Raw genomic sequence first — 23,449 nt, 5'->3', positions numbered from 1 at the left:
GCTCCCATTCTAAACCCATCTTCTGTTTCCTATAACCCATACTCTAGAGTTCACCTCTATGAGTTTACTCATTGTATTTAGTTCATGTTAGTGAGACCATGCAATATTGGTCCTTTTGTGTCTGGCTTATTTCACTCAACTTAACATCCTCTAGGTTCATGCATGTTGCCATATGCATCCCAACTTTGTTTCTCCCTACAGCTGAATAGTACTCCATTGTATGTATATACACATTTTGTTTATTCATTCACTGCTTGATGGACACTCAGTTTGTTTCCATATTTAAACAATTGTGAATAATGCTGCTCTGAACATAGGTGTACAAATGTCAGTTTGTGTCCTTGCTTTCAGTTCTTCTGAATATCCTCCTAGTAACAAGATTGCTGGATCATATGGCATCTCTGTATTCACCTTCTTGAGGTACCACCAAACCATCTTCCACAGAGGCCTCTTGCACTTCTTTTGCCTTCTAGTCCAGGCACTGGTGTCATGAACAGGTTCTCAAAACCCCATTGGCCCATTCCATTGCCTGCTGCCTTCTAACCCAGAGATATTTCTCTAGCTTGTTTCAGAGATTGGACTGGTCTTTCCTGGGTGGCCCTGGAGAAGTTGATGGTGGGATGAGTGACAGGGTCAAGCAGTGGGGACCAAAGCCAGGGCCAGAGGAGAAGGCTTGCAGCTGAGGATGTACAGCAGGGAGTCAGAAACCCATTTCTCCTGCTTCTTCCTTCCTTCCCACTGTTGTAAAGGATAACCTTGGCTGCAGAGTTGAAAGATGGCCCCCAGGCCACTTCCTGGCAGCACCGCCCTTGTCAGTGATCCAGCAGTTGGTAGCTCTCAGGTGCTCTCCTGAGTGTCTTCATGGAGCAGGGGGATGGCTGCTCTCGTCCTGTGCTGTCCACTGGGGCGGGGGACTGGTGAGTTAGGATAGGGTCAGTGGATGGGTCATGTTTGAATCTGGACTCACTTACTAGCTTTGTGGCCTTGGGGCAAGTTGTTTATTCCCCCTGAGCCTACATTTCACCATCTAGAAGATGAGCTGATAATAGTATGTGTCTGGTAGGATTCACTGAAATTATCCATATAAATAGTGGCTTTTCTGCAGCAAGTACTCAGTGTTAGCAGCTACTAGGAGTTGGGAGTGTAACTTCAAGCCTTGAGCCATAACATGTAAGATGCCCAGTGTACCTTGTAGGCTCTCCCTAAAGAGGTCTCTGATTCACATCCACCAGTCTCCTTGCTATGCAAATTCAGGAGATAGGTGGAGTGCTGGTACAGTTTGGGTCAGGAGTGAGTGGCTTATCTTTCTCACCTTCACTATTAAGCAGCCTGGGCATAGCAGGTCACTCTAAGCATCAAGAGTACATGCTGTTGTGTTCAGTGTCTTTACTTGGACTTGTGGCTTTCCTCCTATGCCACTGTCCACTCCTCCTCTGTCGTCTTTGTTGGTTCCTCTTATCCCCCACCCTCAAATGTTGAGGCTTTGGTCCTTGGACCTCTCCTCTATCCTCCTCTATCCTCCTTAGGTGATCCCATCAACTCTTGTTGCCTTTTTCTTTCTTTTTTTCACTCTTTTTTTTTTCAATTAAAGCAGTTATAGGTTTACAGAAGAATCATGCACAAAGTTCCAAGTTTCCATATAATCATGCCTGTCCCTCTCATTAATATTTTGCATGAGTGTGGTACCTTTGTTACAACTGGTAAAACAATATTATTACAATGCTACTGTTAATTATAGTCCATGGTTTACATTAGGGTTCACTCTTTGTGCTATACAGTTCTTTTATTTATTTATTTATTTATTTACTCTGTTAACATACACACAACCTAAATTCCCCATTTTAATCACTTTCATATACTAAGCGTATTCTGACATAATTCCCGGCTTATTTCTCTGATGCTCACCTCACCCCTGAACTTCAGACTGGTCCATCCCAGGGCCTCCCTCGTGGCTCCGCTCGTGAGTCTGTAGACATCTCAGACACAGCCTGGCCACAGGCTAGCACCTTGTTTTTACCCCTCCTGCCTGTTCTCTGACAGGTTTCCCCATTTATTCCCTGTCCAGAATATCCCTGCCCACCAGCCACTTTGCTCCAGCTCACTCCTGCCAGCCTGGTCTGAGCGCCAGTGTCGCTCTCCTGGATGGCTGCAGTTGCTCCCTAACTGGTTTCCACCTGCCCGACCTGTGGACGGTGTTCAGTGCAGTGTCTGGTGATCTTAAGGTAATGTAAGGCAGACTGTGTCTGTCTTCCACTCAGGACCTTCCCAAGGTTTCCCATCTCATTTGGGATAAAACCCAATATCCTCCCTGGGGTGGACAGGCCCTGCAGGAGCCAGCTTCTGCTGCCCCTCTCACTTCTGCACTCCACCCAGATCTACCAGCCTCCTTGCTGTTTCTGGAACTCATCAAGCACAGTCTTTCCCCAGACTTTGCACTTGCTTTCCCTCTGCCTGAAAGGACATTTCTCCAGCATTCTGCATTTTCTTTTTTCCCCTTAAGATTTATTTATTTATTTCTATACCCCACCCCCCCTTCATTGTTTTGTGCTTGCATTTGCTTTCTGTGTCCATTCACTGTGTGTTCTTCTGTGTCTGCTTGTCTTCTCTTTAGATGGCACTGGGAACTGATCCAGGGACCTTCTGCAGTGAGAGAGAGGTGCTCTGTCTCTTGTGCCACCTCAGCTCCCTGGTCTGTGCATCTCTTATTGTCTCTTCTCTGTGTCTCTTTTTGTTGTGTCATCTTGCTGCACCAGCCCTCCACATGGGCCAGCACTCCACTCAGGCGAGCTCACCTTCACCGGGAGGACCTGGGACTCGAACCCTGGACCTTCTGTTTCATAGATGGAACCCAATCACTTTAGCCACATCTGCTTCCTGCTCCATATTTTCCTAAGGTCTCTGCTTAAATGTGACTTTCTTAGAGCAGCTTCCCTGACCTTTGAACAAAACAGCCACCTCTCCTCCCTACAGCAGGCACCCTGCTGCATTTTTCTCCATAGCACTTATCACCTGATACAGTTTATATTTGTTGATTGGTTTACTTTGCTGACCACCCGCCTCCTGCCAACGTGAGCTCCATGAGGGCGGAGACTTTGTCCGTCTTGTTCTTTGCTGCATCCCGAGTACCTGGAATGGTGTTCAGTGAGCATCTGGTCAATACTCAGGGGCATCTGAGTCCCAGGGGCAGTGTCCTGTCCAGAGCACGGGCACTTCTTCTGGTGCCTCCGGCTCCTTGCCTGAGGCCACGTGTACATGGCTGTGAGGACTGGGTGAGAAAGCAGATGCAGGGCCTGGTGCGATGCCAAGCTCATGGCGGACACCTGTGTTTGTTCTGATGGAATGGTGGAATTGGGAGCTCAAGAGGGGAGAAGGGGGATGGCTGGGAATTGGCCATGGCCGGCGGAATGGTGGCAGGGGTGCGGGGGCCCCCTTTCCCTAAAGGAGAAGAAAGCAGAGGCACAGGGCTGCACTCAGACATCAAGAGGCTGGTGTGCAGCAGGGGGGACACCCATTTGGAGGAGAGCCATCAGGTCCTGGGGGTGGGGTAATAGGAGGCACCTCAGGGGCTCAAGCAGCTTGAGCCATAAAGCTGCCCCATGTTCCAGGGAAGGCTGGTGGTCATCTGCCAAGACTAGCTAGTAGCAGCTCACAGTCTACACCACAGAGGCGAGGCCGTGCCCTGCCATACCTAGGTGGCCAGGAGAGCCAGGTTACTGGGGAAAGGCAGGCTTTATGGCCCTTTTGCCTCGTGCCCAATCTAAGGCTCTGCCTGTCTCTCCTTGTTGCGGCATAACTGAGTCCCCAGAGCCCACCGCTCTCCTTCCTTTTGTACAGATGAGGAAACAGCCAGAACGTTGAAGCACCTTGCCCCAGTCACACAGCTGGAAGGTGGCGGGTTTGAGCTGGGCCGTCTGGCCCCAGAGCCTGTGCCTGTGCCCGAGGTGGTTGGTGTGCTCTGTGGGGGATGCAGGGCGGTGCAGTGTGCGAGGGAGGCAGCTGCCTCTTCTGTGTCTTGCTGAGAAGGGGACATGGAGCACTGCTGGGGCGCTGGAGCTGGAGGGAGCCAGTGCTGTGCCTTTCCAGGAGCTGCTTCCTGCCCGTCGTGTCCTCTCGTGCTCTCAGAGGTTTATTCCAGGGCAGAGGCAGTGGCTGCTCAGGCTCCCTGTGCCCTCTCGGTTGTGTCCTTGTGCCGGGGACACTCGCTGTGTGGAGCAGGCAGAGAAGAGGGGAGCTTGCTGCTGCTGTTGCTGCAGATGCTGTGGCTGGCACCTCTGTGCCCACCTCTGGGGTGCAGGTCAGGCTGGGCCGCATCCGTTGATCGTGACCGTGTGCCCTGATGATCCTTGCATGGTGGTGGGGGCTCCTGGAGCTGGTCCCAGTCCATCCTCCAGCCTCCGGGGTGTGCGCTGTGGCCCAGCTCCCCAGACCCTGCTGAGGGCCCTCCTGCTGGGCCTCCTGGGTGGCACACTGTCTCGTGGCTGGCCAGATGACAGCAGGAAGCAGGACTTGTGTTCGGTGATGGAGAGGCAGGATGGAGAGGTGTTCTCACCTCAGGCCCTGGGGCCAAGTTGAAGGTCTTGGAAACCTCCCCCCCTCACCCCCCTGCCCAGTTCCCTTCTCCCTCTCCTGCCTCCATCCCAAGGCTCTAAAAAGGAGAGGAACCAAGGAAGGTGACTTTCATCAGACATAGGCCTTTCCAAAAACCTCCAGGAACCTTTGCTTAGCTGACAAGGGAAAGCAAGCTTCCTGACTGCTATTTTTTTTCTTCCAAAATTCAAGACTTCCATCTTTCCTTCTTCATATGCCAGAAAAAAAAAAGAAACAAAAGTTAGTGAGAGAAGGCCTTTATTTTAATAGTGTCAAATGATTACTTATGGCTGTGTATGCTTTGCTTTCCCTCTGTTTTCTTATTTTTGCCTTCTGAGCAGGTAAGGGGGCAAAATTGACAGCTGAGAGTTTCTCAGAATCTGCTCATTCAGCCTGTTACTTTATAGGTGGTCCCCAGAGTTGTGGGAGAAGGGTTTAAACTGTGAGCTTGGAGCCCAGCAGGCGTGCTTCCTGGTCCTGCTGCCCCCTGCAGATTTTCCGTGCATGCTCTCTCTCAGCTTTAACTCTCCTGTTACCTGGGAAATGGATACTCCCATTCACCCTTGAAAGACAGACTGCTGTCCTTACAATGACTCGAAAAGGGGGAAATGAGCATCATTACTCGGGTACGTCAGCAGTTTGATAATTTTTTCTTTAAAGATTTATTTTATTTATTTATTTCTCTACTCACCCCCTAACCTCCAGTGGTTTCTACGTTGCTGTCTGCTCTCTGTGTCTGTTCGTTGAGTGCTCGTGTTCTTTTTAGGAGGCACCAGGAAATGAACCCGGGACCTCCCTTGTGGGAGGGAGGTGCCCAATCGGTTGAACCACATCTTCTCCCTGATTATTCTTGTTTAAAACTTTGTCAAGGACACTGCAGCTGCATCTCAGCTGGGGAAAACCAATTTTAGGTCTTTAACTTATGAACCTGATACTTTGAAAGGTGCCCAGTTGGGTGAATCTTTGTCTGACCCAGAGGTAGCCGGGGTCCTCTGTCACCCACTTCTTCGGGGCATGTCAGGAGAACAGTGTTTCCCCCCCACCCAAGGTGGGCACGTGCATGTGCAGTGCAGCCGCTCGCGGGGCCTCAGTCCCCCATCCCTCGGTCCCCCATCCCTCGGTCACCTCTCCTGGAATGCTGGGGCTGGCAGCCTTCAAGTCTGGGTCTCTGGGCCCACAGCCTTGACTGAGCTGTTACAGTGTGGGAGTCTGAGGCCCCCAGGGGAGCTGCAGGGCCCTGGGCACAGGCCTGCAGGAGGCTTCTTAGCAGCTGAAGGCGCCCTCCCAGCACCTCGGGGACCTCGGAAGCAGAAAGGGGGCTCTGCACCGGGTGATGAGCCGACAGCTCCCCCTCCCACCGCCTTATCTCTGCAGCACGGAGTTGAGTGATTCTCCAGGGAGGGCTGACCCCCCCTCCCCTTTTCAGTCTCGTTTCTTGCTCAGCTCAGAATGCCTTAGAGGGGGGAGGAGGGCAGGGAGGCAACAAGCCCCCACCCCTGGAGCATCTATTCTGGGCGGCCCTGGGCCTGGAGGCTTCTCACTTGCACAGGGTGCAGGTTCTGCTGCTTGTCTGGCTTCAAGCTGATCTGGCTTCTCTTGTACTTATCCAAGTCCACCAGCCCCCAGGGACCACTCACTCCAGACCCCTTCCTCCAGGAAGTCCTCCCTGACTGCATTTGCATTTCTAGAGCCAGGCAGAAGTACTGTATACAGGGGCTAAGAGCACAGGCACTGGGGCCAGATTGCCTGGTTTTGTTTCCTTGTTGTCCCCTTATTAGCTGTACCATGACCCTTATTAAGCAAGTGGCTCCATTTTTCTAACCCTTAGTTTCCCCCTTTGTAAAATGATGATAATGATAACCACCAGATTGTTAGGGGAATGAAATGAGACAGTGCATGTGACGTGCTCAGCTCAGTCCTGGCACTTAGTGGTGTCCTTTGAAGATAAAAACAGGAGCATACCCTTGGACTGCTGTCCATGCCAGCTGCTGTGTCAGGCGCCTTTTATTTATTAACTCAGATGACCTCACAACATCTCCATGAGGTAAGTCCTGCTATGTTCCCATTTTACAGATAAGCAAATGGTGGGCACAGAGAGGCTAAGTCACTTACCTAAGGGCACACAGCTGGTAAATGGCAGAGTTGAGAGGTGACCTCAGGCAGGCTGGCTCTGGCATCCATGTTCTCATCACGGCAGTGTGCTGCCTCGGTTTACAGACCCAGAGAGGGGCAGGGATTTCCGCAGAGTCTCACAGCAGGTGAGTAGCCCCCAAGGCTCTTGGCCCCCGGCTTGTCTTCTACTGAAACCTAGCCCGGTGCCTCGCAGGGCTCAGGGCGTGTGTCGGGATCCTGAACGACACCCATGAGTGTGGGGTGGTGGGTCCCTCAGGGTGTGATCTGGAGGTGGGCAAAGGGGGGGCCTGGTAGTGCACGGGCAGCACCCCCTGCTCTGCCTTCAGGGAGCCCAGAGCCCCCGGGAGCACCGCTTCCCCTGTCCAGAGGTGCTGGGGAGGGGGGCGGAGTGGGCGGGGTCCCGCGGCCAGTGAGCCTTTCCTCTGGAAGGCTGGGGAAGGCAGAACGGGAAGAGCTCCACCTGGTGTTCAAGGCTGAGGCGGACGAGTCCCGGGTGAAGGGCTTCATTGCCAGGTGGAAGAAGAGTGTGTCGTGGTCGTCGTGGTGTGTCGTCCATCCCCGCCCCAACACCTTTGCAAGCTCCAGGTGAATGAAGGGCTGCATAGAGGGTGCCCCCAACTCTCTTGGGCCCTGCAGGCTCGGGCCCTAGGGCTGGGCGTTCTTTTTTTTCACTCGGATTATTTTACTGGAAGTGCTTTTGAAGTGGTCCCTGTGACCCGAGGGCCTGAGTCACAGAGTAAACAGAACTCGCAGAGGCCAGGCCAGGCCTTGGGAAGGATGCAGACGCTGCCCGGGGGCCAGGCCTGTGGTCCCGGGGGTCCCTGGACCCAGTCGGGCTCCCCCCCAGGGCTCTGCCGCCACTCGCACTGGCACCCCATCTGCCCATCTCCTGCAAGTGCGAGGGCCCCTGTCCAGACCACATCTCCTGGGAGCCTGTTAGAAGTGCAGACCCTCAGGCCCCACCCCCATTGGAGTGGGAAACTGTCCTTTGACGAGGTCCCGGGATAAGTCCTCTGACGGCAAACTTGCTGATCTATCACTCTGACCCACTGAAGCGTGGCCTTAGCCTTTTCTTTTCTGGAAATGCTTCCAGATCGCTCTCATCCGACTGATTTCTCTGGGTCCCCTGGGGACTTCTGCACAGGCTTGGGCTTGGGGAGCTGCAGGAGCCTCTGAGCCTCCTGAACCCGTCCGGGCTCTGTGGGTTGTCGGGGACGGGAGGGGGCTGCTTCTGCTCCCAGGTTAGCCCGGGCCTCTCCGTGCGCTGGGGAGTGCTCATCATCTCCCGTTTCTCCCGTGGCCCACGTCTGGAGCTGCCTCAGGTTACAGGGTGGGTTGGGGTGGAGCCTGGACTGGGCAGTGGCGGACCATGAGGGCCACTGGGCAGGGAAGTGTGGGGGTGGACGGGACTCGCATCAGCCTCCGGATTTGATTGTGAAATTCCTGGGACAACAGCCTGGAAGGACGCGGCGTGACTCCAGGAGGGTCTGTCTTTGCCTATTCCCAACAGCCCTGACCACACAGGCTTTTAAGACAACAATAGGGGCAGAGACAAGGTGTGACCAAGACAACAGCGTCTTCGGGCTCCCCCCCCCATGACGTCCGAGGCGCTGAGAACATTGTAAAATCTGGGCTCTTTCCAATTACAATCACTCCTGCCCCCTCGCCCCCGGCTCCTAGGAGCCCTGCCAGCTGACTTGGGGGGGGAGGTGATGCCCAGAGATGCAGAGAGATGTCACCCTGCCCCGGGTCAGGACTGGGGGACCGGGCAGAGGGACAGAACCTGTTGGGGTTGGCCGGGGGACTCCCCCGCCGAGGGAGGCGGTGTCTGCCACGTTAATTAACAGTGGAACGCACCATGGGGGGGTGAACAGGAGGGCACCTTAGTGGAAGGTGGGGCGCCATTGATGCCAACCTTGAAAATGAGTGGAGAGCAGGCCGCAGCGTCACAAGGAGGATTGGGCGTAGCAGAGGCCTCCGAGCAGAATGTTTGTGCCCATCTGTGCCGGCTTTTTTTAGGAGGCATTTTACCAAAAAAAAAAAAAGCCACCCAGCTAGCCTCCCTTACTCCCATTAAAAGAAAAAAATGGGGAGCAGATGTGGCTCAGTGGTTGAGTGCCTGCTTCCCATGCAGGAGTTCCAAGGTTCAATCCCCAGTACCGCTTAAGAAATAAAAATTTAAAAATGGCAATTGAGTTTAGGAGATAGACCTTGCGTTGGGTTCTTGATCTTGAAAGATACCAGTGGATTTGCCTAACGTGAAATTTGACTTGGTTTCACAGATCTGTAAGCAACAATATTTATGGAATGGGAAGAGAGAGACTTTGGAAAAAATCATGTTGCGCATTGTTTTGCTGAGACCAAAATGTGGAGGTGTGAATGGACAGGAAAGCTGTAGCGGGTGGGTTGACTTTAAATATGGGAGGCTGAGCCTTGAATACGGTTTTGTTTTGTTTTTTGAGGTCCTGGGGCTAGGGACTGAGCCCAGGACCTCGTCTGTGGGAAGAGGGTGCTCAGCCACCGAGCCACATCCCATCCCCTGAGTTGGTTTTTCGTTTGTTTGCTGTTTTTAGGAGGCACTGGAAGCGAACCCGGGACCTCCCATGTGGAAGCAGGTGCTCGGCTGCTTGAGCCACGTCGGCTCCCCTCATTCAGTTTTCAGTGAGATCGTAGAAGTTCGGGATGGATCAGGGTTTTCTGGGTCCATCTCCCTTTGGAGCTGGACACATCCTGGGTGATAAGCACAAGCCCAGTGAGCGCCGGGCCTGCTGCGAACACGGGCGCCTGAGGGGATTTCACCCCAAGAAACTGGAGGCCCCTGGAGCAGGAAGCGTGTCGGTGCGTGTCCCAGCTTGTGGAGAGCTGCAGCTTCCTCCAGCATCAACCGCTGTTCCCAGTTCTGTTGCTGAAGGCCATATAGGACGCATTTAATCCCTTCCGACAGTCCTGTTTGGATTAGAACACCTCCCTGTTCCCTTCCACCCAGTCTAAACACCCTCAGGTTCTTCAGAGCTTCAACCCAGAAAGTGTGCTAAAGAGGCTGCCCGTCATTCCTGGCCACTGTCCTTGTTCTCCCCATTGCCCAAATCCTTCTTTTTCCTTGCTTTCTCTTTTTCCCTCCCCTTTTGTCTCTTTTTCTGATGGGCACACGTGCCCACTCACCTGCACACCTTTATGTTCAGGTGCCCCTCCCACTCAGCTTACATGCGTGGTCTTTCCATTCCCCCCTTGGGGTCTCCTGCCCCCCCATACAAGTCTTTGAGTCCCCCTGGCTATTTCTGCCCCATCTCCTCAGCATCTTCCTCCCCTTCTGAGAATGTCCAGGTGTAGGGTGGCTAGTCCAGAGTGGAGGTGGAAGAGAACCCCTTAAATCTGGCCTCCACGTTTCTGGTCCTGAGCCCAAGAACTTATTCCTTCTTGGCAGCTTTTTGTTACCAAGGCCCTAAGGCTTGTTCAAAGACTCCACTGAAAAAAGCCACCTCTGGCTTGCCCTCCCAGTGCCATGGTGCACAACTCTTCACTGCATAGTTCTTTTGATTCCAAGTATAAAACACTGCATTCCTCTCATCAGCCTATTTTATTTGATCCATAATCTCTGCATGTTGTGCTCCACCCCCAACTCCCAGTTAAGAATTGGAGTTGATTTTCCCTCCCTCTTAATTTTCTGTCACTGGCAGTCTTTTTTTTTTTAAGATGTATTTTTATTTATTTCTCTCCCCCTCCCCCCCCAATCTGCTCTCTGTGCCCATTCACTGTGTGTTCTTCTGTGTCTCTTTTTGTTGTGTCATCTTGTTGCATCAGCTCTCCGTGTGCATGGCACCAGTTCTGGGCAGGCTGCGCTTTTCTCATGTGGGGTGGCTCTCCTTGCAGGGTGCACTCCTTGGGTGGGGGGCTCCCCTATGGCATGGCACTCCTTGTGCACATCAGCACTATGCATGGGCCAGCTCACCACACAGGTCAAGAGGCCCTGGGTTTGAACCCTGGACCTCCCATATGGTAGGCAGATGCTCTATCAGTTGAGCGAAATCTGCTTCCCTCATTTGTAGTCTTGATAAGCAAAGCACACCATTTGTTTCTAAAATCATTAATAGAGTCCCAGAAAATTGAAGTGACTTGCTCGGCCTGACTTAGCTTCTTTAGGTAGACTTGAGTTGTGGGTTCAGAAATGGGGATTCCAGATCCAAGGTTTGTTTTTCCCCCAGATGCCAGGAGGACAACATCCTGGCTTTGAAAATATCTGAATTCAAATTAATTGTGTCCAAAGATCAGGAGTTAACATTGTCAACCAAGACTTAAAAAAAGGAAAAAGGAAAGCCTGTGTTACTCCCTGGCTTTGGTGATGGTGTAATTGCTCATAAGTTTATGAGTAATGTTTAATCAGGAAGAAGACACTGACTAAATTATTAAGGACAGCTAGGACATAGCAGAACAAATAGTTCGGTTGATGCTTAATTGATGCCCTGCTGCCTCTGCCAGAATCACGTTGATAACAATCCATAGGAAATCCCTGGGGCCTGTTGTACCCTGGCTAAGCCTTTCCCCAGATGTCCCAGCAGGAAGCCAGTGCAGTGACTCCCAGTTGCCACTCTGCCCCTTCAGCTGCTCCCCTGAGCCAGAATGTTGCAGAGAGGTGCAGTGGAGGGCTAGGTGGACTGCCCCTTCTCTGCCCGGCTCTTTATTTTTATTTTCTTTTAAGATTTATTTTACTTATATATTTCTCCCCACCCCCCAACCCCATCATTTGCACTTGTTGTCTGCTCTGTGTCTTCTTTAGGAGGCACTGGGAACCAAACCCGGGACTTCCCATGTGGTAGGCAGGCACCCAGCCTCTTGAGCCACACCCGCTTCCCCCTGCCTGGCTCTTGGTTCCTGAGTTCTAGTCCCGGCATTGGTCATCATGGCCTGGTGTTGACTGAGGACCAGTTGGTCTGGCAGCTGTCTGGGTGAGGCGAGCAGCAACTCCGGGGCTGGTAACCATCTGTCTTCCTTCTGCCCCCAGGCTCCACCTACAGCATCCTGTCCATCATGCCTTCGGACTCGGAGAGCAGCAGCTCCCTCAGCAGTGTGGGTGAGTACCCCGCTGGGAGGTGGCCAGGCGGGTGGGGTCTGGGTGTGGGCTAGAGCCCCCGGCTCCTGGGCTGGATTCTGGCCCTCACTTGTCACATCCCTCAGGGCTATCCTCTCCCATCATTTCCATTCTCTTCCTCCCATCTGCACTTAGTCCTCTTTTTTTTTTAATCTTTTCTTTTTTAAAGATACATAGATCACACAAAATGTTAAATTAAAAAATGTAAGAGGTTCCCATATTACCCACCCCCCCCACTCCTCCCACATCAGAAACTCTCCCATCAGCACGGCACCTTCTCTGCACTTGGTGATTACATTTTGGAGCCCTGCTACACCGCATGGACTTCAGTGTACATTGCAGTTCACACACTCCCAGTCCTCCCAGTGGTTATGGCAGGATATATAATGTCCTGCATCTGTCCCTGCCGTATCATGGAGAAGGGCAGGACTCTGGTTCAGGTGTTAGAAAGGAGGGGGGTGCAGGGGGAGGCACGTGTGTTGCCATTACCCCCCACCACCCTGTCAGGATGTCGACCCTCTCAGGTAGCCTGTTCCCCTCGGCAACCACAATCCGTGAGACTGTTTGCCTTTTGAGACTCCACTGTAAGCAGTAACAGCCCCCTGGACAGCATGTGACCTTGGGGCCAGGGACAGCTATCCATGCTGAACTGGATGTGTCTTTCTGATCCTGGGTTTCAGAGACCCCTAAGGCGAGGTCGGCCCTGCTCTTGCATCACTACCGACACACCGGCAAGAAGACGGTGTCTCTTTTCTCGTCTTTCACCACCTCTGCAATAGGGTCCCTGGGTGACATCCTCTAGCACCCCAGTGTGGGTTCTGTGGCTCCAGTCTGCTGGGTGCCGCCTCAGTGGTGAGTGCTGGAGTTGTGGAGCCAGAAGGGCTTGTAGAGGTCATGGTCCAATTATTTCTTTCCTCCCTATATCGACAGAGGCGGAAGTTGACATCCAGGGCAGGGAAGCCTCATGCCTGAGATTCCAGAATTAGCCACAGGCAGAGCTTTCATAGGTGAATCTGACCCCTATTTACTGAAGACCTCCCATGAGCCAGAGTAGGCTCTGGAGTTTAGTGGAGAATGGGAAGGACTGGTCCCTCATTGCACACATAGATCTTGGGGTGCATGGGGGAGATGGTTAGTGATTACAGTAAGTGGGGCCATTGTGGTGAGGGGAAGAGAGGACCAACAGGGTGCTCTCATCCTGTTGAGCAGCCAGGGGCCTGTTCTCGGCCGTGGCATGCTCGTTTTTGTTGTTCTGCCTGCTCTGGACGTCTTTAGACTCATCGAGTGAATGTGGGGTGGTTGGCATTTTGAACATGGGACTGCCCCTTGAGGAAGGGCATGGGGGTGGGGCATCAGGGTCAACAGAGGGTAAGGTGGGGGCTTCTAGAAAATTGAACTGGGTAAACCCTCAATGCACCCCTCTTGCCTCACCTCTGCTCGGCTCCCTGTGGTTTTTTCTTTTTAACCTAATCAATTCTATTGATATATATTAATAAAGCATACAGTTTATCCAAAGTGTACCATCAGCAGTATTTAGTATAATCACATAGTTGTGCACTCATCACTTCAATCATCATTAGAGCATTTTCATTTTTTCAATAATAATAATAATAAACAAAAAACCCTGTGAATTTATGGTGCCTCATTTCTCCCTTGGGAACGAGTAACAATGATCTGACAAATTCATTCCCCTCGACATTTAAGGTTTAAAGTATTACCTTTCCTAGGAGCCTTTGAAATTTAAAAAAGGCTTCCAGACAGAGGAATTGCTTAACCCTTATTATTAACGGTGGAATTTGAGGCATGAGTGGGAAGATGTTTTCTGTGTGGCTGGCCCTTTGCGTGCCCTGGGAGAGGCCTCGTGTGGGCAGTCCGCTGACCGATGTTATCCCGTGTGATGCTGGCTCTGCGCCTGGGGTGGAGGGGTCAGCGATGCCACTGGCCACAGGCAGGCAGGGTGCAACCCTCTGACGGACCCTCTGGAGCAGGGGCAGCTTCCCCGCCTGTGCCCAGGCCTTTAACGCAGAAAGCACTCGTCACCCCTCCCAGCCAGAACAAATGCTCCTAGGTTCCCAGGGAGCCACGTTTTGGTTTCCTCGCTCTTCTCTTTCCCGTTGCCCTTGTCCTCTGGGTGTGCAGCAACATCTCTCCACAGGCTGCCTTAAAGGTGCTCTCAGCTGTATTGGCCAGGAAGCCCGTGGCTGCAACAGGGACACACACACGCCCTAAACGAGAGAGGTGCAGCGCCGAGGTCGGCCCGCTGCGGCACGTGGCCCTCTTGGCTGTGCTCTCTTCTTCGTGGGAGCATCACGCTGATGGCAGGGTGTCTGCGGCAGCAGCTCCAGCATCCTGTTCAGAGCTGAAAGACGTGGCTATTCAAATTTAAATTGATTAAAATGAAATCACTTCTCCCAGCCACATTTCCAGTGTTCAGTAGCCACCTGTGGCTAGTGGCAACTGTCTTAGCATGGACATAGACTCCCTTCCCCAGCACAGATGGTCCCTAGGAAGAAAACGGCTGTGTCCTCTTGGGTTTCCTTCCCCAGAAGGCCTGTTGCACAGATGTGCCTCTCTTCCCACTGTGCCCAAGCCGGTGGCTCACAGAGTGTGGCCCCTGGACCGTGCAGGCACTCATGAGAAAACCAGCTCTTCAGCTTCACCCCACACCTGCTGGGTCAGAAACTCAGGGTGGGGTCTGGCCGGGGCTGCTCTCAGAGCCCTCCACATGATGCCGAGGCTCGCTCTGGCCTCACCCAGCCCTGGCAAGGTCCCGGATGCTGGTGGTGGGCTTGGGGCAGAATGGGTGATGGGCTCCAGCACCTCCTGGAGAATTCCTCCTGGCTCAGCCCACCTCAGTGAGAGGAGACAGCTCTTCCCTTGCCAGCCTTTGGGAGCCACCACCGCCCTTGGCAGGAGGGCATGGAGCGTTTAGATGGAGCCTGGTTGTTTCCATGTGCTTGGTCTCTGTGAAAACAAAGGTAGGGGCAAGGTTTCTAAAATAAGACCACCTCTACTTTCCCACTTTCATCTCTCTAAAAAGAACATTTGGAAAAAGTCTGGCAGGTTATACTCGGCATAGGAGAGTATTGGTAGGGGGAGCCTGGGGTGTAGCGTTTCCCCCCCATAACTCACACCTGGTAAGTCCACCTGCTTGGCGTTAGGTCATCAGGTACTCTCTCCTGTTTCACTTCTCCACGTGGACTCCACTACCGACTCCTCACACCTTTGCTAACAGCCTGGTAGGTTGCAGTGTCTCCCTGCTGAGATCTTTTCAGACATTCTTCTGCTCAGCACGTGGCTTCCCCCATGCCATCTGGCCCATTATTGTAGCCTGGCTCCAACCCTGCCGTGTGGGTAGCTGGTGCAGTCTGCCCAGGGAATGCACGCTCATTTCAGGCAATTGGTATTTCTTTCTCCCTATTCATCCTGACCTAATTTTCTGAGCTGCCTTTCATTTCCCTTCTTCGATGACTGGGGAGCTTTTAAGGAGAAGAGACATTCTTGGGCAGCATTTGTAAAGGATGCCTTAAATTCCATGCAAATGGAAGTAACAGGAGAGATGTTTTATTAAACAGAGATCTCCTGGCTGGTTGGCAAGAGAAGGAGCTGGAGGATTTCCCTCATGTCCCTGTGGAGATTCCTTGAAAGTGTGGCTTCTGGTTGGTAGGGGAAGGTAGTGATAAATCGTCAGGGGGCAGGGGTTGCTCTCTGGCTCTCTGTGCCCTCTCACCCTTCCTTCCCCCTTCTGGAAAGCCTGCTTTCTCTTCATTCCTTAGCATGGTCCCTACTCTTCGCATCCAGCCAGGGAGGCAGAGAGATAAGTGGCCATTCTGCCCTGTGTAAAACAGAAGGAAATAGCCAAGGGGGTGGAGTCATTAGTTCTGAATCAGAGACCTTTGTGGAGGAGCTGGCACTTGAGTTGGGCCTTTCAGGGATGGTGCTCTAGATGAGGGAGTGATGGGGAAGCAATAGGCCATTGCTGCGGAAGCAGACCCTGAAGCAAGGATTCTAGAACAAGTACTGTGTCTGGAAGGAGTGCTGGGAGCTAGGCACAGCTGCAGCTGCTGTGTTGGAATTGTCACCTCCTTCCGCCTTGGCTCCTGTCTTTCTGAGTCCCGGGAGGGAGCTGAGCTAGAGTTGCATACTGGCAAAGGAGGAAGCCCCCTTCCATTTCTGTAGTTGCAGGGTTGGAGGATAGCCCTGCATTCATCCCTGTGGTTTCCTTCAGGTGTGGCTACTGGACAGCCAGTAAAACAAGGGAAAGCAAAGCCCACGCTGGCCGTTAAATGCACCCTGGCTGCAGACACGGTTCCAAAATTTAGCGGGCATCAGAAGCCAGACTCCCTGGAGGGCTTGCCAGGCCCCCCCGCCCCACCCCCGCCACCAGACTCTGCGGGTTTCGGGTTCAGTAGGTCCGAGGGAGGTCCTGGAAGTTCTCCGAGCAGAGCTGACCTTGCTGCAGGAATCGGGCCTAGGCCTCGGGTAGTGCTGGCTCTCCTGGCTGCAGGTGAGGGTGGGTTGGCTTGGCTCTGTGGTGCCTCTGATGGCCAGTTGTGGGGCTGTTTTGCTTCTCCCTGATAACCAGTGCCTGGTGGAGGTCCAGAAGCTTCCCCTGCACCAGCCTGAGCACCTGTGCCAGTGTTCTCCCCGGTTCCTGGCACCACAGGCCCATAGGCTTCTGAAGCAAAGTTGGGACCTGCCCAGCTGTCAGTAAGACCAAGGAGGCTGGAGAGTGGTGACCAGGGGACCGAGGACAGAGAGCCCGAGCCTGGGCCTTGGCATCGGTGGGGAGCTGCATCACAGGGTGGCCAGAGGAGAGGTCCAGTGATGGGCACAGTGCCTCTGCTCCTCCGCCCCTGGTCCACAGTCCAGGGCCTGTGCCGGCTTCCAGCACCCCTTTTCAGGCCTCTGCAGTCCAAGCCCCTACCTTCTGAATCCTGTCATGGACATTCCAAGGAAAAGTAAAATCTGCCTTCTTGAGTGGGTTCCTGACTTAGGAAGAGGAAGGGTTTAAATGAGGGACAGGTGACAGTTTTACATTTGAATCCAAAAGAAGAGCTGCACCAGGATCCTGCAAAGGAGCTGTGGGAAAGGCATTGGAGGTTTTGGTTGACGGTTGACTTGGTGTTCGTTTTTATTTTGCTGTGCTTTTTGTTTAATGGTTACTATAACTGCATTCACTGGCAGAGGGAGGTTGACAAGCCTCAGCTCTTCACCAGTCACCCCACTCCTGGAATGATGCCGTCAGTCCAGGGCACCACACTGTCTTACTTTTAATTAAAAAAAAAAATCAGGTTTATTGAGTTATCATTGAATACAGTAAAATTTACCCTTTTAAAAAATAAATTTCAGTGAGTTTTGACAGATGCACAGTCATGTAACCACCAACACAATTAAGATACAGAACTCTCCTAACTCTCCTATCAACTGAAAACTTCCCTCCTGCAGCTTTGTAGTCAGCGCTTCCCTCCACCCAGTTCCTTTAGTTTCCCATCCCTATAGTTGTTGCCATTTCCAGAATGTCATAATGGTATTACATAGTACACAGCTGTTGGAGTCTGGCTTCTTGCACTTACCATGATGTATTCGAGTTTCACCCATACTGCTGTGCATACTAGTAATTCATTCCTTTTTTATTGCTGAGTAGAAGTCCATTGTATGGATATAGCACAGTTGTTTGTCCATACACTCTGCTATCACCAGAGGCAGACTGGTTTTGTTTGTTTGTCTGTTTGTTTGTTTTTGAGGTATTGGGGTCAGGGATTGAACCCAAGGCCTCCTATGTGGGAAGCCGGCACTCAACTACTGAGCCACTTTGGCTCCTCTGAGTTGGTTTTTGTTTTGTTGTTTGTTTGTTTGCTTTGCTTGTTTGTTTGTGCGTGTCCCCCCCCCCATTGTTGTTTGTGCTCGCTGTCTGTTCTCTGTGTCCATCCGCTGTGTGTTCTTCCATGTCTGCTTTTCTTCTCCTCTTTCTCTTTCGGAGGTACCAGGATCCAATCCTGGGACCTCCCATGTGGTTGAGAGGCATTCAGTTGCTTGCGCCACCTCATCTTCCTAGTCTGCTGTGTCTCTCGGTCTTTCCTCTGAGTCTCCTTTTTTTTGTTGTTATGTCATCTTGCAGTGCCAGCTCTCCACAGTGTGGGCCGTCAGCTCTCCGTGTCCATGGCGTGGGCCAGCTCGTCTTCACCAGGAGGCCCTGGGAATCAAATCCAGGACCTCCCATATGGTAGACAAGAGCCCAGTCGCTTGAGCCACATCTGTTTCCCTTGTTTTTTGTTCCCCTTCCCCCCCAGGAGGCACTGGGAACTGAGCCCTAGACCTCCCATGTGGGAGGTGGGTGCTCAACTGCTTAAGCCACATTTGGTCCCCCCAGGCTGGGTTTTTTGTTGTTATTGTTGTTTTTAAAGATTTATTTATTTATTTACCCCCCCCTTCCCCTCTTCCTGCCCTGTTGTTTTTGCTGTCTGTGTTGTCTTCTCATTTTCTCTCCTAGGATTCACTGAGATTCAATCCTGGAGACCTCTGATGGGGAGAGAGGTTCCCTGTTAATTGTGCCACCTCAGTTCCTGGTTTCTGCTGCGTTTCACCTTGACTCTCTTCTTGTCTCTCTTTTGATGCATCATCATCTTGCTGTGTGACTCACTTGCCGGGCACTGGCTCACCATGCAGGCACTTGTGTGGGCACAGCTTGCTACGCAGGCACACTTTCTCATCTTCTTTTTCACCAGGAGGCCCCAGGGATCGAACCCAGGTCCTTCCATATGGTAGGTGGAAGCTGTATCAGTTGAGCCACATCCGCTTCCCACCCAGGCTGGTTTTTGTGAGAACATAAGTTTTCATTTCTCTCACATAAATTACCCAGAAGTGGGATTGCTGTTTGCTGTAGTAAGTGCGTGTTTAACTTTATAAGCTCTTGCTAAACTGCTTTCAAAAGTGGTTGTGTCATCTTGTTTTCTCACCAACAATGAGCTTATAAAGTTAAACATGCAATTTTACTACTTTTTCCACTTTTGCTGGCATTTCATGTTGTCACTTCTTTATTTTACCCATTTTGATGAGAGTGCCTGGTATAGGATCATGATCATTGTCTTCAAAAGGACAATAGGTCTGCTCTGTAGACGAGGCCTCCCTTGACCTTTGTCACCTTGACTCTTTTGAAGCTTACAGGCCAATTATTATTTTTTAAACTTTTAATTTTGAAATACTTTCAAATATACAAGAGAGTTACAGAAATAAAATAAAGGCCATATAGAGAATTTCAAAATAACCCTATGCCCCAATATCCAGGTGCACCAATTTTAACATTTTATCATTCTCCTTCTATCTATGCAGCAACTTACTGGTCCGTCTGTCTATCTTATAATCATCTATCTGTCTATCAGTCCATTTTCTAACATTTGTTTATTGTTTATATACATCATGCTGCTTGAACACTTAATAGTGCTGTGCACATTTCCTAAGAAAAGAATATTCACTTATGTAATCACCTTAAGTGCAGTGTTCAAGTTCAAGAAATTTAACATTGATATAAAGCTTACAGTCTATATTCTAATTTTTTCATATGTCCCCCAGATTTCCTTTTGAGCCTTTTCTCCTCTTGTATAAGATCACATATTGCATTTAGTTGTCTTTGTCTCTTCAGTTGCTCTTTTTGGTGTGTGTGTGAATATATGCACACACACACATATAGCAAATGTTTCCATCTCAACCACTCAGTGAGATTACTCGCATTTTCCCTGTTGTGGTGCCCTTACCACCTGCCATTCCTGTCTTCCCAAACAGAAACCCTGTGCCTGTTATGTGTTAATTCCCCATTCACCTTGTCCCCTCCTTCCCCACCCCTGACTACCCATATTGTAACTTCCATCTCTGTGAGACTGCGGTTCACTGATTTTTTTTGTAGTTACCATGGAGCTTAAGTGTAAACATCCTATAAATAGTTTTAAGTCTATAACTTTCTTTTTTTGTTGTTTAGATTTATTTTTTTATTTATTTCTCTCCCTCCCCCCCCCCCCAGTTGTCTGCTCTCTGTGTCCGCTTCTATCCTTATCAGCAGCACTGGGAATCTGTGTCTCTTTGTTGCATCATCTTGTTGTTTCAGCTCTCCGTCTGTGCAGCGCCATTCTTGGACAGGCTGCACTTTCTTTCGTGCTGGGCAGCTCTCCTTATGGAGTGCACTCCTTGCACGCGGGGCTCCCCTACTCAGGGGACACCCCTGCATGGCACGGCACTCCTTGCGCACATCAGCACTGTGCATGGGCCAGCTCCACATGGGTCAAGGAGGCCCGGGGTTTGAACCATGGACCTCCCATGTGGTAGACGGACGCCCTATCCATTGGGCCAAGTCCACTATCCTTAACTTTCTTGTTTGTGTAGAGACCAACTTAACTTCAATGGTATGTACCAACTATTTCATGTAGTTCTTGTAAATTACAGGTTTATATACTTTGTTTATAAAAAATCACTGATTTCTCATGACATTTTATGCATCTGACTTTTAGATTCTGTAGGAAGTGAGAAGTGGAGTTACAAACCAAAAACACAAGGGTGCTAGTATTTATATATACCCCAGCTGTTACCCTAGCTGGAGATGCTTTTCATGTGGCTTCGATTTATTGTCTAGTGTCCTTTCCTTTCTACCTTCAAAACTCTTTTAGTCTCTCTTGTAGGGCTGGTCTAGTGGTAGACAAACTCCCTCAGCTTTTGTTTTTTGGAAATGTTTTAATTTGGTTGATAATTGTTTGCATTCAGCACTTTAAATATGTTACCTCACTGCCTTCTTGCCTCCATGGTTTTCCATGAGAAATAGGCACTTAATCTTACTGAGGCTTCTTTATGAGACACATTTCTTCAGGGCTTTTAGAATTCTCTCTTAATCTTTGGTATTGCACTATGTGATTAAAAAGTACTATACTGTGGGTCTATTTGGGTTTATCCTATTTTGGGTTCCTTGAGCATCTTGGATATCTTTTGTTATATTGCTGTTATGTTATTCATGTCTTTTGTTAAATTTGGGAAGTTTTCAGCTATCATTTCTTTGAATTTTCTCTTTGCCCCTTTCTTTCCTTCTTCTCCTGGGACTCCCAAAGTGCTTGATGGTGTCTCACAGGTTCCCTCTGGCTCTGTTCACTTTTCTTCATTCTTTTGTCTTTCCTCAGGCTGGATGATTTCAACTGTCTTATCTTCAAGTTTACCTGATTCTCCCTAGCCCCTATCTGTAGTTGAACCGAACCTTAAAGGAATTTAAATTTTTCTGTTACTCTCGTCTTCAGCTCTGTTTCATTGCTTTCCATAATTTTTTTTTTAAGATATGGGGGCTGGGGATTGAACCCAGGACCCTGTATATGGGAAATGGGTGCCCACCCACTGAGCCATATCAGCTTCCCTGGGTTGACTTTTCTGTTTGTTTTGCTTGTTGTTTTTTTTTTTTAGGAGACACCTGAACCGAACCTGGGTGTGAGGTGGGTGCTTAACCGCTGGAGCCATATCCACTCCCTTCATATTTTCCATCTCTATTGCTATTCTGCATTCATCTGTCATTTCCCTAATTTCCTTTAGTTTGTTGTCCATGTTTTCCTTTAGCTCTTTCAACATATTTAGGTTTTTTTTTTTTTTGAATCTTTGTTATGTCCCAGGTCTGGCCCCTCCTCATGGGTAATTTCAAATGCTTTAATCATCTCCTTTGCCTGGCCTATCACTTCCTTTTCTTTGTATGTTTTGTAATCTTTCATTAAAAGCTGGATGTTTCGATTTTTTAAATGGTTTTTTTAATGTGTTATCGCTGGAATTTAGAGTCTGAGGTGTTTGTTCCTTAAACTAGTAAACAGCTAGCCTAAGAGCTAAAAAAGGAGAAAGAATGCACTGTTCCCAGTCTTTGCAAATTGACCTGTGCTCTCCTTCAGAGCCCTTTCTGCGGGTTAGGTCTTCCCTGGGCTTGCTCTGTGGCCCTGGGAATTCCTGTTTACACACATAGGAATGTCCCTCTTTCCTGGGAGGTGGTTTCCTCACAGCATGGCCCTCTGTGTCCTCCAGCCAGCAATCCCTTGCCCCAGGCAGCATGGCTTGACAGCCTGCTGCCCCCCGGCTGCCTTCTGCCTTTTGCAGGAGAGCTGGGCAAGCCGCCCTCCATGGCAGGGCACGCTCTGGGGCAGCGAGTCCCTCAGGTCACCACCAGGCAGGCTGGGCCAGACGTGCATGCTGCCAGGATATGCACGAGGGTTCTTTTGCTCCCTCTGCATCCAGGGTCAGGGACCCACCCTGGGAGCGCTGCTGACCCCATGCCCAGCTGTGAGGGGTGGGCGAGGGGCCGGCCAGGGTGCCATGAGAGCCAAAACTTTGTAGGTAGCTTTTTTTCTTGATTCGGTTCTCGTCCTGGTACTGTTGTCTAACCGTTTTCTTGAGCTTTGTTTGAGAAAGATGTTTCTGCCAGTTCTTGTAGGTTATTCAGAGTTTGTGTTGGGGTGGAGCCCTGGCATGCCTCACCCCATCCTCTTGACCCGGGCATGAGGCCAGTTATTTTATAGGGTGGCTCTCAAAGTAGAGTTCTCTGATCCTCATGGTTAGAATCGGTTAGTGTATTTTTGGTAGGAGTGTCACAGAAGGGATCCTGCGTTCTTCTCTTGTATCCTGTCGGTGGGAAATGCTGCCCTCTGATCCGCTCCTCATACTGTTCACTAGAATCACTTGGCTGAGGCGATGTCTCCAAGCTTCTCCACTGTAAAGTTCCTCTTCATGATTCAGAAGTGTTTCTAGGGCTGTCCATTGAAACTGCAGATATCCCATTTGTCATCAGATTTTCAATTACCTGTCCTCCATCCCTCCATCTGTGTATCCATTTACCTATCCATCTCTGGTTTCCTGTTTTAGTCACTAGGCTACAATCTGTTGAGGCCAGTGGGAACCCCCTCTTCGGCCTTGCACTTATGTCTTTTTTTTTTTTTTTTTGACATTTTCTATCATTATTTGAGCACTTCCTTGCTCTCTGGTACAAGATGCTCCAGGCTTATTTTATACATCTCCTGCCCTAGCCCTGGAAATTAGCCATTTCTCCAAGGAGCCTTCATTCCTTTTAGTGGAGAACGGTACTTAGGGGCAAGATCTGAATGCCAGCTATGCTCATAGGTATTGGGGTGTCACTGCTCCTAGGCCTTCTCAGTGGATAGAAGTAGGGAATATCTGTATATGCATACATGTGTATGCACACACATTTGCATCTCGATTGATTATCACCATGAGTTTACACTGACACCACGGGGTTGGCCTGGTTTCTCCCATTCCCCCCCCCCCTTTTTTTTTTACCCCGGTCCTCACACGATGAGAAACCTGGTGCCTGTTATTCTTTGAGCTGTTAACCTTGATCAGTGCCCGCCTCTGTAACCTGTCTCCAGCCCCTCTGTCCCCTTCCCCATGCCAGGCCCGTCTTGCCCTTCTTGGGCCCTCCTGCTCCGGGCCTCACCTCCATGGGGACCCCTCCCCATCCCACTCAGGCCCTGAGCCCCCTCAGGGCACCTCCCCTCCAGGGTGCCTGCCTTGCTCTGCCACACCTAATCGCTTTCAGGTCCAATTCTTCAGAAAGGGGGGGAGGGCGCTTTTTTCTTTTTTTATGCTATGGTTATTTTTTCCAATTGCAAAATTAATAAACAT

General features: G+C 50.7%; 1 protein-coding gene across 1 annotated transcript in view; it reads left to right on the top strand.

The window, feature by feature from the left end:
* The window catches only part of LOC101442851 (disks large homolog 5-like), a gene marked incomplete at its 5' end in the record, with an annotated part of 179,482 nt that overhangs the window by 106,297 nt on the left and 49,736 nt on the right, over positions 1-23,449 (top strand). Inside the window, 1 exon segment of the mRNA XM_058299259.2 lies at positions 11,720-11,788. Within this exon segment, the coding sequence (XP_058155242.2) occupies positions 11,720-11,788 (69 nt within the window).

Source organism: Dasypus novemcinctus, chromosome 6 (genome assembly GCF_030445035.2).
Source record: "Dasypus novemcinctus isolate mDasNov1 chromosome 6, mDasNov1.1.hap2, whole genome shotgun sequence".
Taxonomy (NCBI): Eukaryota; Metazoa; Chordata; class Mammalia; order Cingulata; family Dasypodidae; genus Dasypus; species Dasypus novemcinctus.
Note: the sequence above shows the minus strand (reverse complement) of the source record. Positions and strands in the feature narration are given on the sequence as shown.